At 37.5% G+C, this 17,613-nt stretch overlaps 1 protein-coding gene across 3 annotated transcripts; it reads right to left on the bottom strand.

Annotated features, from left to right (window-relative positions):
• Positions 1 to 579: 579 nt before the first annotated feature.
• On the bottom strand, positions 580 to 17,606 carry CCNL1 (cyclin L1). Of its 3 annotated transcripts, none has more exons than XM_073232178.1 (11): positions 16,905 to 17,563; positions 16,544 to 16,618; positions 15,947 to 16,056; positions 10,241 to 10,361; positions 9,112 to 9,176; positions 7,244 to 7,343; positions 7,030 to 7,134; positions 6,792 to 6,933; positions 6,457 to 6,568; positions 6,259 to 6,357; positions 580 to 4,140 (listed from the first exon to the last, which is right to left on the bottom strand). In XM_073232178.1, the coding sequence occupies exons 1-11, from the start codon at positions 17,205 to 17,207 to the stop codon at positions 4,125 to 4,127; spliced, it is 1,248 nt and encodes a 415-aa protein (XP_073088279.1). In that variant the 5' UTR covers positions 17,208 to 17,563; the 3' UTR covers positions 580 to 4,124. The 3 variants fall into 3 exon arrangements, 2 of the variants coding, with proteins under 2 accessions (XP_073088279.1, XP_036853845.1); XM_036997950.2 differs by lacking the exon at positions 580 to 4,140 and adding an exon at positions 4,842 to 5,638 and having other exon boundaries at positions 16,905 to 17,357; XR_012129402.1 differs by lacking the exons at positions 580 to 4,140; positions 6,259 to 6,357; positions 6,457 to 6,568 and having other exon boundaries at positions 6,851 to 6,933; positions 7,244 to 8,874; positions 16,905 to 17,606.
• Between the last annotated feature and the right edge of the window lie 7 nt (positions 17,607 to 17,613).

Raw genomic sequence — 17,613 nt, 5'->3', positions numbered from 1 at the left:
AATGGTAAAACAAAATTAATCTGATAGTGGTAAGCATTATGAAAAAATTAGTGCTAAGGAATAGAACTTGATGGGAGCATCTAGAGTGGCTTTTTTGACTGAGTGTAAAAAGAAGTCCCCTCTGAAGAGACTTCCTAATGGGGAGCTGAATGATGAAGCATATAAGATCTGGGAGAAGGGCATCCCAAGCAGGGAGGGCAGGAAGTGCAAAGGCTCAGGGATAGATTATTTGTGAAGAGAGAGAGGATGGTGACAGAAGAGGCTGGCAAGCATCAGATCACATACAGCCAGTCAGGGGTTTGTAGTCTATGCAGTGAAATGGGAAACCACCGGAAACTTTGTTAACATGTGATGAACGTTTTAAATAGATCATTAGCTGCCATTTGAAGGATTGTGGCAAAGGTATACAAATAGAAATGCTACTACCCATACTATTGATATGAAAGCTGACATGGAGGGAAGGAATTTGATGACAAATAAAAGCAGGCAGGGTAGGAATTCCCTCTGTACTTAGAACTGGGTTGGATTTATATGAGCGGAGGTGGCAAAAGCAGAAGGGTCAAGAGGACACCTGAAATCAAAGAGCCCAATGTTTTCATGGTTTAATTATTAAAATCTTGCACCATCCACAATCAGATCTCATCTCAGTGAGGTAGCATTCTGAAACAGCTGTATTTTGAATTGTGTTCATAGGAAACACAGAATTCAAACTTTTCTTAGGCATTTTTTAATATGAACTGTTTGGATTACAGGGATGGAAATATCCTTCCATCTGCCTAACACATACTTTACAAAATACTGTGAGATAAGGGCCAGTCTGCAGACAACTATAGTTATATAAATTATACAAAATAGTTTACATAACTATTTTCCCACTTTAGAATGAGCTCCAGGACCTAGAACTTTGTAAGAGGAATATATACATTCACTAGAAGGGCAGTTGGATGAAGAGCAGATGCTCAAACTTGAAAGATGAGAGCTCAAAGGTGTCACTTGGAAAATTAGCATGATGTGAATGAAATTCATTCAATCCTCAGTACTTACTGCATACCCTATTATGGGCCAGACACTATTGTAGAATTAGGTAAGGGGCATATGGTAATGAATAAACCACTTTTGCAGTTCTCTGGAAACTTTTATTCTGGATATGACAGTCAATGGTAAAACAAAATTAATCTGATAGTGGTAAGCATTATGAAAAAATTAGTGCTAAGGAATAGAACTTGATGGGAGCATCTAGAGTGGCTTTTTTGACTGAGTGTAAAAAGAAGTCCCCTCTGAAGAGACTTCCTAATGGGGAGCTGAATGATGAAGCATATAAGATCTGGGAGAAGGGCATCCCAAGCAGGGAGGGCAGGAAGTGCAAAGGCTCAGGGATAGATTATTTGTGAAGAGAGAGAGGATGGTGACAGAAGAGGCTGGCAAGCATCAGATCACATACAGCCAGTCAGGGGTTTGTAGTCTATGCAGTGAAATGGGAAACCACCGGAAACTTTGTTAACATGTGATGAACGTTTTAAATAGATCATTAGCTGCCATTTGAAGGATTGTGGCAAAGGTATACAAATAGAAATGCTACTACCCATACTATTGATATGAAAGCTGACATGGAGGGAAGGAATTTGATGACAAATAAAAGCAGGCAGGGTAGGAATTCCCTCTGTACTTAGAACTGGGTTGGATTTATATGAGCGGAGGTGGCAAAAGCAGAAGGGTCAAGAGGACACCTGAAATCAAAGAGCCCAATGTTTTCATGGTTTAATTATTAAAATCTTGCACCATCCACAATCAGATCTCATCTCAGTGAGGTAGCATTCTGAAACAGCTGTATTTTGAATTGTGTTCATAGGAAACACAGAATTCAAACTTTTCTTAGGCATTTTTTAATATGAACTGTTTGGATTACAGGGATGGAAATATCCTTCCATCTGCCTAACACATACTTTACAAAATACTGTGAGATAAGGGCCAGTCTGCAGACAAGAGGTTAAATGACTTGCCAAGTCACCTAAGAGGAATGAGTGGAATGCTGAGCTGACATGGAAGTACATGTTCCTTCCATTCCAGAAATGGACAAAGTTCAAATGGTTACAAATGAAGTTAAGCTGTGCCTTCCAGACACACAAATAACCACTCTAGGGGATATGGGGGAATCAAGGCCCACTCAATGAAAGCTGCTTCCTTTCCAATTTTCCCAGTGGGAGAAGTGATAGTTTTCCTTATCAAATCCCTGTATAGTGTCAATCTCTCAAGCTAAATTGAGTGTCTGTGTTTTTAACGATTCTTGGAAAAATCTGCTCTTTAAAAAAAGCCATTAACCTTCATTAATTATCTGTTACAGCCCACGGTGAGTTAAGAAATGGCTCTTAAGACATAGAATATTTGTTACTATAAAATTACCTAGTTCTTGAAAACTTTCATGAAAGCCAACATAGAATTTTAAAATAAGGCTTTTAATGCAGATTGTAGGCTTAATAATGGGGTTAGTAACCGATGTTAACAGTGACAAAAGCTATAAAGTAAAACTTAATTTCAGTAAAAATGTAGTCATTTTTATGACTATGTATTCTTTCCATTTTATAATGGAACCATGATCAACAATTTCACTGGTCTTCCTTTAGGGTTAAGAGACCAATTGTAAAGGACAAATGTTAACATTCTATAAAAGGAAACTCCATGAAAGGACTGTGTGTTAAAAACAGGGATCATTAGCACAAATACTTAACAACAGCTTTTCCACATTAAGATTTACGGCTTTAATGGAAAACAAACATGGTAATGACACAAGTGGGGAACATGCATACAAGGCTGTTGACTTTCAAGTACTAATGGATTGAGAATTGGGGACTTAGTCAATTATCTGATGAATGAGGCAACAATCTAGTACTAGTTCTAAAATAACACATAGCCTGGGCCCCCAGACATCTGAATTTTAGGCCAGTAAGATTGTCAAACCTGTATCTGATCAAACCTTGAACTCTACTCTACAGGTTTACAGGGAACAGAAAAACAGTAAGTGACCATAAGGTTACAGAGAACCAACAATGTCACAAATGTCTCAGGAACAAATGACCTAATTTCTTTAAATTACAAGGGAAAAAACAAACATGGAAATCTGTGATGAAAACCAAGGCAACGACCGACCTTATTTGAACAAACCAATTATAAAATCATTAGAAACAGTAAGGGAAATCTGGATACTGATGTAGTAGGGCAGTACTGTTAAGTGTATAATCAAAGTACTGTGGCTGTTTGCCTTTACCTTTTGGACTGAAATACTTGATGAAACTATTTGAACGGGATTTTCTTCCAAATAAAGGTGGAAGGTGGAATGAATTGCTGAGGTAAAAACAAGGTTGGCTGACCATGAATTGATCGTTATTTTCTGAGCTGACAGGTACTCTACTTCTATTTGAAATTCTCTTAAGAAAAGTTTGAAGATTGCTTTTTCTGTAACAGAAACATGTTTTTAAAGGCATACAAAGCAGTAAGTTTTTCAGTTTGACAAACACCTCGTAAACTTAGCAACAAAAGTTAGGCCACATGGGAAAAGATACTAAAGCCATCTCTAACATAGAAGCCTCACTCCAGATACAGATCTGTCTCCATTTCCACAAGTCATCCTCAGTTATTCCCAAAGATGAAGGCAAATCATTTTCAAGATTAGTTTGTTAAATAGGGCCTCTGCTGACATCTGCCATTGTCTTTCTTCATTGTTTATCTTGTAAAGGACAAACTGTTTACTATTTAAGGCAGTTGAAGCTCCTCAGAAACTGTTACAGCTCAGCAACATGTACTATAAAATCATACAGAACATTCATAATTGCTTTCCCTCCCTCTTTCAGCTCATTCATGCTAGGCCATATTAGTTGTTTAGAGTTAGATAAAGAACTGATTTAAGTAGCATACCCGGCATTTTTATATCCAAATGAGTCTTGTCTCCGTCACTGTGGTTGCCTTGTGAGGCTTTCTCCTTTCTAGCCCCACTGCCCGCCACTGGTGAACATGTTTGCGAATCTTCTTTGTAATCGTCTTCAGAAGCTGTAACTATTTTTAAGCATCCTTAATGGCAGTAAATCTTCATCTCTCTGTGGGTGTATTTGGTTTTTTGAAACAGCAACAAATCATTTGGAGCCAAGTCTAGTAGACAAGGTAAGTAATCAAGATGGGTAAAAAAATGTAAAGCTTTATGTAACTATAAAGTAATGAAAAATTTTACTATGGCCTTCTAAGATTTCTAAATTTACTTCCAAAATATTGGGAAAATAACTTGATAGGAGTAAGAAAAATACTCATTTGGATATGATTTCTGGCTTTTCCAACAAAACTTTATTTTCTGTGGTCATTTACTTTACCAGCCAGGTCTGGCAAAGGAGGGTGGGGGACAGGCCCCACTTTTAGTTAACTCTCCTAGCCTAGATAAAAATGATCACTAAATACCTAAGGAGATTCTTTAAAGCTCAATAACTGGGTCTAATTTACTATCATGTTAAATGTTTTGATTTGTTCAAGAGCACAGCTCACTTTAGGAATAGATAATATTTATAAAGACTTAAAATAACCTTATGGTACCACTTGTGTGCAAATAGGTTTCAACTTGGAGACTGGTTTAGTGCTACAATAGAACATTTAATATTACCCTGTTTAGCCAGTCCCATTTGTTTTTTCCATATGTAGGGTGAAACTATTACTAGTTCCCTATGCGGATTAGAATTGCATTTTAATAATCTCAAACTATGGCTCATGGAGGAAAGAACAGGTTTATGAGAAAATCAGTACAGACATTTTACTATTAAAATTTTGCTTTTTAATAATTTATTTAAATAAGATATATGAAGCAATTTAGAAAAACAAGATTTGTATTTTATTTCCTTGTAAAAATCTTTACACATGCAGACAAACCAGTGTTAAGAAAGTATTCACCATCATTTAAACAAATAACCACTTAAATAGAACAGTGTCTGCAATTTGATTTGTATAAAAATAAGATACATTTTTACAGAATTCACTCTCCAGTTCTTATAGCAATAAACAATACACAACTATAATAAGCACAATTGAACCTGACCATGGTTTTCAATTAGATACTGCTAGGGCATTTTAATGTGCAAAAAAAAAAAAGTTAACATAGTTCTTTCCAAAAAGAAATATCCCCAAGTGTTCTAGAGACCTAGAGGGTTTTCAGAAATCAAATCCTAATCAGTTTGCTTTTAATGTTCTGATGATGAGTCCATACACCACACTGCAGACAGGCAGAACAAGAGCTGATGCAGGCTTAAAGGAAGAAGGTCAGCGCCTGTGCCTGCCATGTCCTGATCGGCTGCCGCCGTGGTGCTTGCCTTTATGGGACCTCTCAAAGGAGCGAGATCTTTCGCGCCTGTCCCTATGATGTCCCCTTTCATGCCTGTGTTTCTTGGCAGCATCTGAGTGATCTCGAGACTTGCTCTGAGATCGAGAACGAGATTTTTTCCTTTTATGACCATGTCTATTTGAGCTTTTTAACTCATCTCTGGTATGCTTGGCCTTAAGGTGAGGAGAACCATGATTATGATGTCTTCTTGGGCTTTCACTGTGACTGCGGGACCTGCTTCTTGATCTTGAGCTGTATGTTCCAGATCGACTCCGCCTATTATTATAACTTAGATAATAAAAATTTGAGGTTTAGATTCAGTCTCTGCCGGGAACAGATTATTTTTTTGGTGGTGCTAAGAGGTTCAAAACAGAACTACTGACCTGTGTCAACAGGTTAGACTGAAGAATTTTATTAAATTTCCCCAACCCTTTACCTCCCTTCCAGCCTATTAACATACTACACAAATATTAAACAAATGTACTATGTCTATTCCAAGGAGGGGAGCAATTAGTAATTTTTACAAAGTGTCCTAGACAGCTACGCTTATTATTTCCCAAATGCTCAACAACTCCACTAAGAACCCCAAGTAACTATCTCATTACAAAGCTACCTAGGAAGAAGATTCTTTGGCAATGGTTGACTTGATTGTTGGTCACTAATAAATGGTTAATATTTGTATTTTCTAATTGAAACTGGAGAAAGAATGATTACAGAATGCTATTAAGCCACAAGACAAACAAAACTGCCACATACACACAGTGCATATTTCTAAACTCATTTCTCATAATGTGCCTCCTGTTAAATGCCTAAATCTAGCATACCTTTCAAAAAATGAATGTTCAATTTTTTAAAAAAGCAATTAAGTACTCTGGATAAGACTGCTTTCCCTAAGAGTATTTACTTACTGTCTTCTCGGAGTATGTGATCTAGAATGTGATCGTGTTCTTGACCTTGATCGACTTGCACTTCTGCTGTTTCTACTTCTCTTGCTGTCTTTTCTTACACTTCAAAAGAAACAATATTTTAGTTATACACTTACTGTGTTAGAAATTGAATACATAAAAAGACTCCTTAGACCAGTTTTCTAAATTAAGTATACTCACCCATTATAAGGGCTTTTGGAAGCCTGTTGTCTATCCTCAGGTTCTTTTTTGACTGTCTTCACATTAATAGAGATTGGTGACTTCTCTTCAGTTTTTACTTCTCTTGGTGATGCTTTTTTAAAAACATAATAAAGACATGCTAACTATTGGATTTAACAGAGGATCAAAGGTTGTTTTCAAAGTACCATGCTTTCAAGTATTAGTCTTTGGCTGAAGTAATGAAACAGTAACAGCTTCTTAACATCATTGTTGCCGGGCTATTGTTAAATGCTAAAGCTTTCTAATAAACCATACACCTTCAGTGCCAAATTATTTCAATTCTGAATCAATCTTACATGGTTTAGAAGCTGGAGAAAATCCACCAAGGGTCGAAAGGGCTGGAGTTCCATCAGGATTCAATCCCTTTGCTTTTAATTTGGCTTCTTGTAGGGCTACTTTTCTTTTCTCTACTTCTTTTTCCAACAATTCATAGTTTGGCTGTGGCGTAAAATGGAGTTAACACTTCTTTTACAATAGCTTAGATTCTTAGCATTGAGAAAGTACTGGTACACACATACACAAGTAAACAGTTACCTTTTTTCTGGTATAAAGCCTGAGTGTTTCTATGCAGATTTCCTGGATCTCTTCTTCTGTAGTACCAAAAAGAAGAAACCAGTGGGGACGAGTTGGCAGTGGAATCTAAACCACAGAAAAAGAATGTTTTAAATTTTCAGTTTTTATTAGGATTAGTAATTCTAATTCTTAGGATTTATCTACCCTATAGGACAAAACACATTCTAATACCTACCTGAAGTGCTCTAGCTGCAAGGTAGATGCAAGCACATGCTATAGTCTCTGGTTGAAATCGAACAAATACATTGGTTCGAAGACTGTCATTCATATAATTCCTGAAAAATATTTCAACCATAAGCTTTGTGCATAAACAAACCAGCTCTTCTGAAACTTACATAAAATTGGAGACTCAATCTATTTTATTCTTTTTTCTTCTCGTATTTATATCCACATTCTGATATTCTAGCATATCACAATTCTTAACTCAAAAATCAATAATAAGAGATAAGAATTTAACATGAGAACCACCCTTCAGTGTTCTTCAACTTCTTTTGGTATATGAACTAGGACCTTTAAAATAAAATAATTGCAATTATTCCAAACAGAACTTCCAAGTTTTAAATATACTTCTATAAAAAGCATTGCAATGCTTTTTTAAAAAGTCACTTCTGAGAGAACTGGTTTCAGAAATGACACACCACTCCAACAATACTTCAAGCCATTAATTATTGACCATCTCTCCTTTATCCACAATGAAAAGCAGTGTCAACAAGTTCTTTCAAAGACTCAAAAAATAGTGTAACAGGGGTAAAAAGGCATTTTTATTTTTAGTATGCAATCACTAAGTTATATTTCAATTAAGAAATCTAATCTACTTCAAAAAATCTAGGTAGGGAAGTAAACAGCAATAAATATATACAACAGCCTCGTTTACATACCTTTTTGTGTATGACTAGTATCAATAAAGGCGATGAACTACTTCAGTTAATAAATTGCTGGACTATTAGTGAACCCTCCCAACATTCCTAAAGTACTGAAGAAACTGTTTAAAAGGTTAAATTGAAATTAAACACTATGTCTTAAAATTCCTTACCCACAAAAGCTGCTAAAATCTGTTCTATGGAACATATATTAAAAATGACATGCATTTTATAAAAGCAATGAGACTTCCCAGTATTAGTAATATTCACGGAGTCCAAAAGAAGCATGGTAGTCATGTCAAGAATACAAAATTTATGTCCCTTCAGTCCTGCACATCAACAGTCTTGAGAAAGTAGTTGTGGTTGGACCACACTCATTTTACCTTTAAATAAGCGAGTACTCCAAATTACACACCTGCATGTCAAAAGTCCAAGTTCTAAAGTGCTTCTGTTAATATTAGCATCTTTTAAAAATGAAGTATTTCTTACTTCTTTATCATTGCCTGCAACAGCCCAGCAGCTATAAATGCATCCAATATGGGAATGGTGCCCATTTTAAACTGTAAGTTATAGTTTCCTTGGTAGAATTCATGCTATACATACTAAAAATAGAAATCTATCAAACTTCTAACAAAAAAAATCATTTAATTCATAATGGCTGGACAACAAATCTATCAAAAATGAACTATTCATTTTGATAGTTACAAGGTATACATTAAATACATATGCATGTTGAATAGTTACTTCTAGAAGCAAATATACAAATCCTTTAGACACCCCGACAGAACTAGAAGATGCTGCCAGATGGATATGGACCACTTCAGTGAATCTCGGATGAGAGCTTGCACTGGATTGGCTGGAGAGCAGGGCAGCCAATCAGGCCATCCTGAGGTCATGGGCTGAAGTGCAGAGGGCAGAGTTCTATGACTTACCATCATGGACTACCCTTTAATTAAAGAGTAGAAAAAAGAACAAAGTTAAATTGAGTCCTCCATTAAAAGCAACAAGTCAAGCCAAGAAAACAGGAAGCAGAAATAAGCATTATTTACCTTTTGATTAAAAAACAAAAAAACAAAAGCACCAAACCAAACTCATCTCATTATTTTGGAAAGGGAAAATGAAACTTACTTTATTTCTGCTTCTGTTTTCCTGGCTAGGAAAGAAATGTAAAAAAGCAACTTACCAGGCAGTTTGAACCAGGGTTTGATTACGTTCACATTCTAAGACTTGTAAATACATAACAATGATCTGAAGAACAAGGGAAAAAAACTGAATTTAGCATACCAGTGGTTCTTTCAGAGTACAGAGTTCAATGAATATAAGTGAAAAATGTTAGGTCCAAGTTGTAGTTCTTTTATAAACTACAAATAGGACCAACCTAAAATGGACCTGACAGTCAATGTGGGTTTATCATATGCTATAGGATTTTGTAAGAATTATGTTCCAAGATCATACAGGAAAATAATGGGAGTTCAATTAAAAACAATGCCATAACTTTTCACCAACACTTTACTATGTGACAGGTACGGCACTAGATTAATTTTCTAAGGTACAATTCTCATGTTAAGGAACTCTAAAATCAATGCTTTTTTAGTTATAAAATGGGGATCACATTACTGTAACACTCAGAGTGGATAGGACAGTAAGCAATCAAACACAATGTATCTATAATGAAGCTTATCAAACTACAGTGTGATAAATAAAATATATAAACAGCTTTACCTCAGTTCAGGTCAGATCTTTCACAACCTCTATAATCAAATCATTCCCGTTTCACAATTGTATAGAGATGTGGAATCTGAGGACCAGAGGTATCTGCCAGGTCACACAGCTAATGGCAGAGACAAGCTTGTACCGCAGCTAGTTCTGCCCCTAGAGCACCCATTCTCATAACCACTGTGCTATTATGACCACACACAAGCCAAGAGATGCCGGAAAACCTATCTATGTCCAAAAAGAGTAATAACGAGCAGCTACCACTCTGAGGATTTCACCTGGTCACAGACAGTGTGCCAGGTACTTTGCAGGTATAATTCCTTGGAATGAGGTTATTTCAACAATCTCCCATTTTCTAGGTAGCAAAAATAGGTTAATTACAGGGACAAAAAGAACCTAACTATGCTCACACAATAAAGGTGATGATTTGAACCTACGACTTTCTTACTCCCATTTTACTGATAAAGTTCAATATCCAACAGGATGCTTTTTAAACCAAGGTTAGCTCTCAAATATAAACATATGAATTCATGTAAAGTAAAATTTAAAAGAAACCCTAATACTTACGAATGTAATTTCTGCACTCTAAAACTCACCTTATGGGGATGCTTGACATGAACACAAAATCCCAACTCCTTTAGCACCCTTCTCTCTGCCTTGATAACTTGATTTTTGGTGTTAATGTAGTTCTGATCAAGAATCAGGGGGCTTGGAGTCCTATAGTTTGTAAGAAATAAAATCAAAACTGTTTTGCACATCCAAAAAATTTTATTTGTGGCATCTCCGTTTTCCCTTCCAACCAACTATTGGCAACAGAAACCAGCTTTTTAAACTCCTGCAAACAAGTTAAAGCATTAATCTTGTGCTGTCCAAGTTATGCTAATTAAATATATACTTTTCTAGACTCAATTCCTATAGAAAATAACACTGCAGTGAAAAAAATTCAGTCTAATGCTCTTTGGGTTTATTCTTGATTTTTTCATGTAGATTACATTTTAGGTATACATGTTAATTAAGCAATCACTTGATTTATTATCACAAATCCCATTCAGTCTCCAGATCCTTCCAATGACAAAACTAAGGCACTCTTACTGTAAAGATATTTTAAGATCATAGTGATGTTTTCACTCATTCTTATGAAGTATCAACTCTTGGCTAGTTTATGGCTAAAATAAGAATTAGGGGAAAAATGGTGGGTTGTTAATCCAGGTTCCCCGAAACAGGCAATTAATTTAAACAAACTGCTCCAAGAAATCTACCTCTATTAAAGAAAATGATCTGAAAAACTAAAAATTCAGCTCAAATACCAAAGAAATGTTTTTAAAATCAGATTAAAAAGTCAAAATGATCAATAAAAACCAAGCCTAAATTTGGCCAATTGTAGTTACTAGGCCATTTTCTTAAGTATGCAATGCATAAAGAGAAAGGAAGATCACAATGAGTGAACCAGAACACTCAAGGTCTCTGTGCCAGACTAAATTATGACAGCTTCAAAAGTTATGATGCAGAAGGCCATATATGTATCAATGGTTCAATACTTGGGATGTAGTATGTTCAATTAAATAACTATCTTACAAAATTCAAAACTTTTTTTACTGAGAAGTTTGTTTTAAGTCAGGACTTAAGACTTTCATTTAAAAGCCTAGAAACTGTACCAATTATCTTTTATTTGATACATTTTTAGATCTAACCAACAAAAAGTTCATTTTTATTAAGACTGGTTATATGGTATGTTATGTGAGAAGAACATTTAAGTATTTTCTCCCATACTCAAATTCATTTTCAGTCAAAAAAATTCAAGAGTTTTTGCTCTGGGCAAAACACAAGCATCTGTTTTTGAAAGCAAGTCATTCTGAATATTATCCCAACTCACAAATCATTTTACCATGCACACCAAATCCAGAAAAATGTGTTGTAAAACCAAAAAACCTAATTAAACATATTCACTTGAACATTAGGAAACAAACTGAAATGAGCTATATTAACCACCCAAACAGAACATCTCAAGAGTAAAAATCACCTGTTTATTTTTCTTACTTTCACCCACATAAAGTTACAGAACTGGAATGCCTAGTAGGCTATTTCAAATTATTCTACACTGTATGATTTCTATCAAATAACATGAAACAGAAGTTGGCAAAACAGACAAGATGGAAAACAGCTGTCACTCTTAAAAGCTGAAACTGGCCTTTGCTCTCAATTGTCATCACACAGAAAGGTTTGAGGAATGAGGCCACCAATTGGGAAGATGATTGATTTCTAACATAAAAATGTTAACATTGAATTCATTTTATCAGAACAATAGTTTACAACTTGATCGTGTCTTCAGGAAAAAGTCAAATACAACTCAAATGAAAGCAATCAAGCAATACATGAAAATATCCATAAAGATCTTAGGTTTATATTTCAGATTTTATCTTAACAGGAAATTTGGAAAGTCAAATCTACCTCAGACTAATTGGTACTAGTTTTTGATGGCCCTCCTTCAACAGGCATCAGGATAGAATACCTGACATGACAGCTGCACACCACCCTCTGTGATTTGGAGTAAACTGCACCACTACAATCCTTACACAATTTTATCAAAGCAGTTTTCTCATTTTCCCCCATTTATGCTGAGCAAACTCATCTATACCTCTTAACTAATCTTGCTTTGAAAGTTGCCTTTAAATTCTATTAAAATTCATTTTCTTTCACTTAACCAGCTAAATACTTGTTTGAATTACGCCTTATTATCTGACACCAAATCAGGCTGAATCTTTCATTAATTCCACTCAAATGAACTGTTATTTCCTATCTGTCTTGCCACAATCTTTCCTTTTCCTTTTACTCTATCAAAATCTCAGAAAACCAAACCCATTATTTACTGTAATTCAGTTACATACTTTACATTCTTTCTTAGGCCTACTATTACCTACAGTTTTCCAAGTTAACTTTGTGGGTGTGTAATCTGATACTTTCATTTTGTTCAAATCCAGGAAGACTGAATGAACATATAATTTACAATTACCTCATAAAATTATTTTGTTACCAGAAACAGAAAACTGTATCCCTTTAAGTAAGCATAAGAAAAGTTTCAAGGAAACTGTCTCAGCAAGTAGTGGTTTCTTACAGTAACAGTATCAATTAGTACTACTTTCCTTGGCTATAACAAGCAGGTTAAATTGGATTAAAGCTTGCTAGAATTTCTTCCTTCTCAGTTAGGTAAACTTTCCTTTCCAAATGATGTTTGGAGAGGTTCATTTTTGTATCTCTTAAAAAGAAACCTTTGTATATTTAGAGAAAAAAATAATTTTCATTCATCAATTAAACCTAACTCTACCTCCCATGCTTTAAAATTTCTCAGATTAAATCGTATGAAAAGTTTTCAAATTTTAGTCTTAATAGGAAATCATGGGCTTTGGCCATAGCTGTTTTTCCTTTAGCATGATTAACTTAGTTGAAACACAACAAAAAAAAAAGAAACTGGATTAAAAAAGCCAAACATGTTTAGTCTCATGCCTGTTGTACACAGACCAAGATTTGGAACTAGCTCTTCAAAAGATTATACTAAAACGAGATGAGAAGTTTTAAAAGGAAGCAGGCTGCCGCTCAATACTCTGTATATTGAAATTTATGCCTACTTCAAAAAATATTTAGTGATGATTAAACAAACCGAAGGTCACCCCGCCTTTAGAGCCAGCAAAATAAACTGCAGAGGCTGGACTAAATGACAAAATCACTTACGATCCTTCCAACTCCAGTGTGTGATCTATATACATGTTGAAAATACACCATATTCTCCAATGAGTGATTGCACCAGTCTGAAGATTTAATTATCCTCTTTCAGACAAGCCTTATAGCATGAATATGGGCTCCTTAACACTTAGAGAAAACCTTTAATTTGCTGGGAATATGCTGCATCTCAGAAATTGCAACCAGAAACAAATGAAATGAAAAAGCCATCTCCCCTTTAAATTCAGCCATATTCTGATCTTAAAGATAATTAATCAAACTACCAAAAAAAAACTGAAGGGGGAGAAAGAAAATCAAGTAAACCAGGATGGGGCTTGGGCACTGGTACTTTCTAAAAGCTCTTCTGTTGATTCTAATGTGTAGCCAGAACTGAAAAAGTGACCTAAATAAAGACTACAAAAGTGATGCCTCCTCTGTACTACACCACAAGATCACACTACAATTTAAAGCTATGCATAATTTAAGTTAAAACAAATAGCATTATTAAGATAAACTGATATACTACGTTACCTAACTTAAGTGTAATACTGGTACTTTTTAACGACAATCTATGCAAAAAATAGTAAGCAATAGCTCTAATAACTTGGACAGCAAAGAAAAAAGCTTGTAACAAGAAACAGGAGTTTTTCTAAATGGTTCACCAGTGGCCAACCTGTTAGTCCCCGATTCCAGTGACCTATTCTCAGAGCACTGGCTTCTCCTTGGGGATTTTCGATACTTCACTCACTGTTGCCATGACGACAGCTTCATCTCTATGTACCACTCCACATCACCCAGGCTTTGGTAAATGTAGCTGGTCGCTGTATAGTCGGTTGCAAGGGAAAAAAGAGTTGAAGTTAATAACATATACAAGTTACGTGTCTGAGTAAACTTGTAATATGCATAGAAACACTTTTACATCCTGCTTTAAAAAAAAAAAAGGCTTCCATGCAATTAACAACTCCTTTTAAATCTCATGCTTTAAGCAGACTTCTAAGACTGAGACAAAATCAATTTCTCTGTGATAATGACCAAAAAAAACCACTTATATCAGACACAAGTCAGTCAGATAAAGTATTTTAAATTCCAAGGTTAATATAGTTAAGACCTAATCTGATATCAAAGAATAAGAAGAATACTCTAAGTCTCATAGAAAAATTTCTAAGTAGGTAATCGTGAAAACACAATAGTTCGTTCAATGGTTCAAAGAATACTAACAGAAAGTTATTTCCTTTAAACAAATTCCTTTAACTGAAAATAAAGAGCCTTTTGATTAGTGTCATTTTGTTTTAAACATCCCGAGGAATTTAGGTTATCTAAATACAAATTTTAGCTCAAACCATACTAAATACCAACTTGAAATCTTCCCAATTTCCAGTGATTCCTCACCAAGAAGCCAGCAGATATATTTAAGTGAAATAAAAAATTAGTCTATCCCTGGATATGGTTAAGGTGAATGAAGGATGTCGTCAGAAAAAGGAATCTAAGAAAACTGAAAAATGCTGTGGAAACTGAGTAGCAATGTTTCAGACTTTTTAATTAGACTAATCGTTTCAAGGTTACCTTACTATTTGCTTGTCTCTGAATAGGTCCATTACTGCCAACTTACAGATTCAGCCAACGAAGACCACTCAGGTAGGACACTTATTTGGCACCAACCAACACCCAATCCCCCAAACAACTTAAAATCCTTTTCTATCTAACCTCCTTTCAAAGCCAGTACAAGTTTGTCTAACACCCCAATTTCTGAAGAAGTGAACACAAGAGCTAATCTACACCAAAGACATCCTTCTGCAGTATGTAACAGAAATCACCTATAGAAAAGGAAGCTCTGCAACTAAACCTCTTTGGTACAGCCTCACATGAACACAAAGGTCCGCATGAAGTGTTATCACGTAGCCACACCACCTATAAAATGACACTATTTTGGCCCATTTTCTTACAAGATCAAATAAATGGGCCTTATCTAAATGCAACCCCGTTATTTTTCTAACCCACTCACTGAGACTGTATCTGACCAAAACAAAATACCTGTTTAATCCCTTTGACTTCAAACTTCAACCTTTATCATCCTGCAGTCCTTTTCAGATCCGGTATTATGCGATATATCGTAGTTCAATGTTGAGAAGTATTCTAACAAAAGCCAACCTCAATTGATAAAGAATTAACTGGGACTTCGAGTAGAAAAACAATCTACACAAAACTTTGCCACAATAATAACGAGCTGCGGTGTTTCAACTTCCAGCCTTCAGTCTTTCAGAGAGGGGAGGGGAAAAATAACTTACAGAATACACTCACACTTGAGCCAAATGCACTCCCTTTCTTGTTTAATCTTAAACCACAGGACTGGCTTCACAGCACTGTTAGGATTGTCCACAAATGTAACTGCCTCTACAAACTTCAGATAGCTGGTTAATTGTGTTTTTTTCCAAATTAGTTTAAGTATCAGTGTGCTCCTATGTGAACACCTAAATTAGAGTCAGTTTTCCTTTGCATCAGGTTTTAACTTGAGAGGAAAGAATGTTTTGATGATTGGTGCACAGTACAGTAGTAGCAAGAGAGGCTGTTTTCAATAGTGCCAATCTTACCTTTTTCCTCTTAACTGGCGAAGGTGGTGAAATACATTAATCACATCTCTTATTCTTCTTGGTGCTTCTTCAATTTTTGATGCAAGATTAATACAAGCCATGGCAACAATCTGAAAAATAAAAAAATCCGTGATGCATTAAACACAGTTGGTAGTTTATGGCAACATCAGGTTAGAAAAAAAATGCCCTTCTCAAAATCTAACTGCTCTGATGAAGAAATGTAAGGGCATCACTGGGACAACCTCTGGTGAAATAAAATCACAACTGATGCTTCTAGGCCATAGGCTTACTAGCTACATTATTTTGCTTTCTTTTGCTGTTTAATTCCTCTTAATTTTGAATCCAGAGTCAAGCTCAAGTCTCATAAGTTTTCAATTTTGTTTAAAACTGACTCTTGAGAAGAGGGCACCTGGGCTCAAGAGTTACTTTCTAGTTTCTGTAAGTCTGAAAGTCCCTACTTCCCGCTGGGTAGGGCTAGGTACAAAAAACTCAACTAACCACTCCCTTTTTTAGAAAAGCTGGCTGATGATGACACTACCCCTTCCTTCCCATTTCCGGATGAAGAAATCCCCTTTCGCCCGCCCCCGCTATACTTACCTCGAAACTGTGTTTGACGAAAGACTTGGAGTAGAAAAAACGGTGAAACAACACCTGCCCCGTTGCCATCGCCACCTGCAGACAAGAGAGAAGAACGGAAGCGCAGGGGTCAGGCGGGCTCGCACCAGGCACCGCCGCCATTTTGTGCCGCCGCTCGCTCCCCTCCCCCGCCCCGCCGCCAACAGCTCGCTGCCGGGTCCTCTTCTGGCCCCCGCGCCCTTCCGCCCTCGGCACGCCTGGCCCCGACTGGGGGGCCCGAGAGAGTCACCCCACGCCGCCGGAGCACGGCGGGACCGGGCTGAGGCGGAGGGCATGGCCCGGAGGAGAGGCGCGCCCGGTCGGCGCGGGGCCGGGCACTGACCTGCGGTAGCCGGAGGAGAATACCCGCGGCCTGGATGAGCTCGCAGCCCAGGATGCGCAAGTCCGTCTCGCTGGGCAAGTCGAGCCCGTCCTGCATGGACGGGGTGGGCGACAGCCGCTCCTCCGGAATCAGCGAGTGGTCGATGGTGAGTGAAACTTCCGAGTAGAGGCGGTCGCCGATCAGGATCCCTCCCGTCGCAGTCGTCGTCGTGGTCGTCGTCCCGGAGCTGGAGCCGCCCGCGCTCGGGGCAGCCGACGAGGCGGCTGCAGCAACGGTAGCGGTCGGGTGAGGCCCGGACGCCATAGTCTCAGAGAGCCGCACGCACACCCAACGCAGCCGGAACCCGGAGCGAGACTAACCGGCGTTTTCGACGCGACGTATATTCCCGTGACCGCCGGGGTCTGGGCCGCTTCACGCAGCGTGCGCTTCCGCCCTGACGTCACCACGCCCTTTTGGCGCGCGCCAGCTAGTCCCTTCAGGCCTGGCCTTCGCCAGCCGCGCCTTCCCCGGCGCCGCCCGGGGGTCGGTGGCTGCTCCGGGGACCCTCGGGTGACCTGGATGACCTCTCCGCCGGGGCCCCTGAGTGGTCAGGGAGGCCGTGGCTTTAGTTAAAACAAGTCCAAGCTGCCGCGTTTGTAATATTTCTAGCCACAAGAATAGTAAGCGAGCTTTACAAGATACCTCGTTTCCAAGTTAGTCGGCAAAAATT

The sequence above is a fragment of the Manis javanica genome, chromosome 3 (genome assembly GCF_040802235.1).
Source record: "Manis javanica isolate MJ-LG chromosome 3, MJ_LKY, whole genome shotgun sequence".
Taxonomy (NCBI): Eukaryota; Metazoa; Chordata; class Mammalia; order Pholidota; family Manidae; genus Manis; species Manis javanica.
Note: the sequence above shows the minus strand (reverse complement) of the source record. Positions and strands in the feature narration are given on the sequence as shown.

Excerpts from the sequence above, each read along its gene's own strand:
- CCNL1 (XM_036997950.2), bottom strand. The coding sequence starts at position 17,207 with ATGGCGTCCGGGCCTCACCCGACCGCTACCGTTGCTGCAGCCGCCTCG. Across the intron at positions 6,934-7,029 it reads GGCTTTATACCAGAAAAAAG|CCAAACTATGAATTGTTGGA; the intron begins GTAACTGTTTAC and ends TTTACGCCACAG. Across the intron at positions 6,358-6,456 it reads TCCAAAAGCCCTTATAATGG|TGTAAGAAAAGACAGCAAGA; the intron begins GTGAGTATACTT and ends TTTCTTTTGAAG.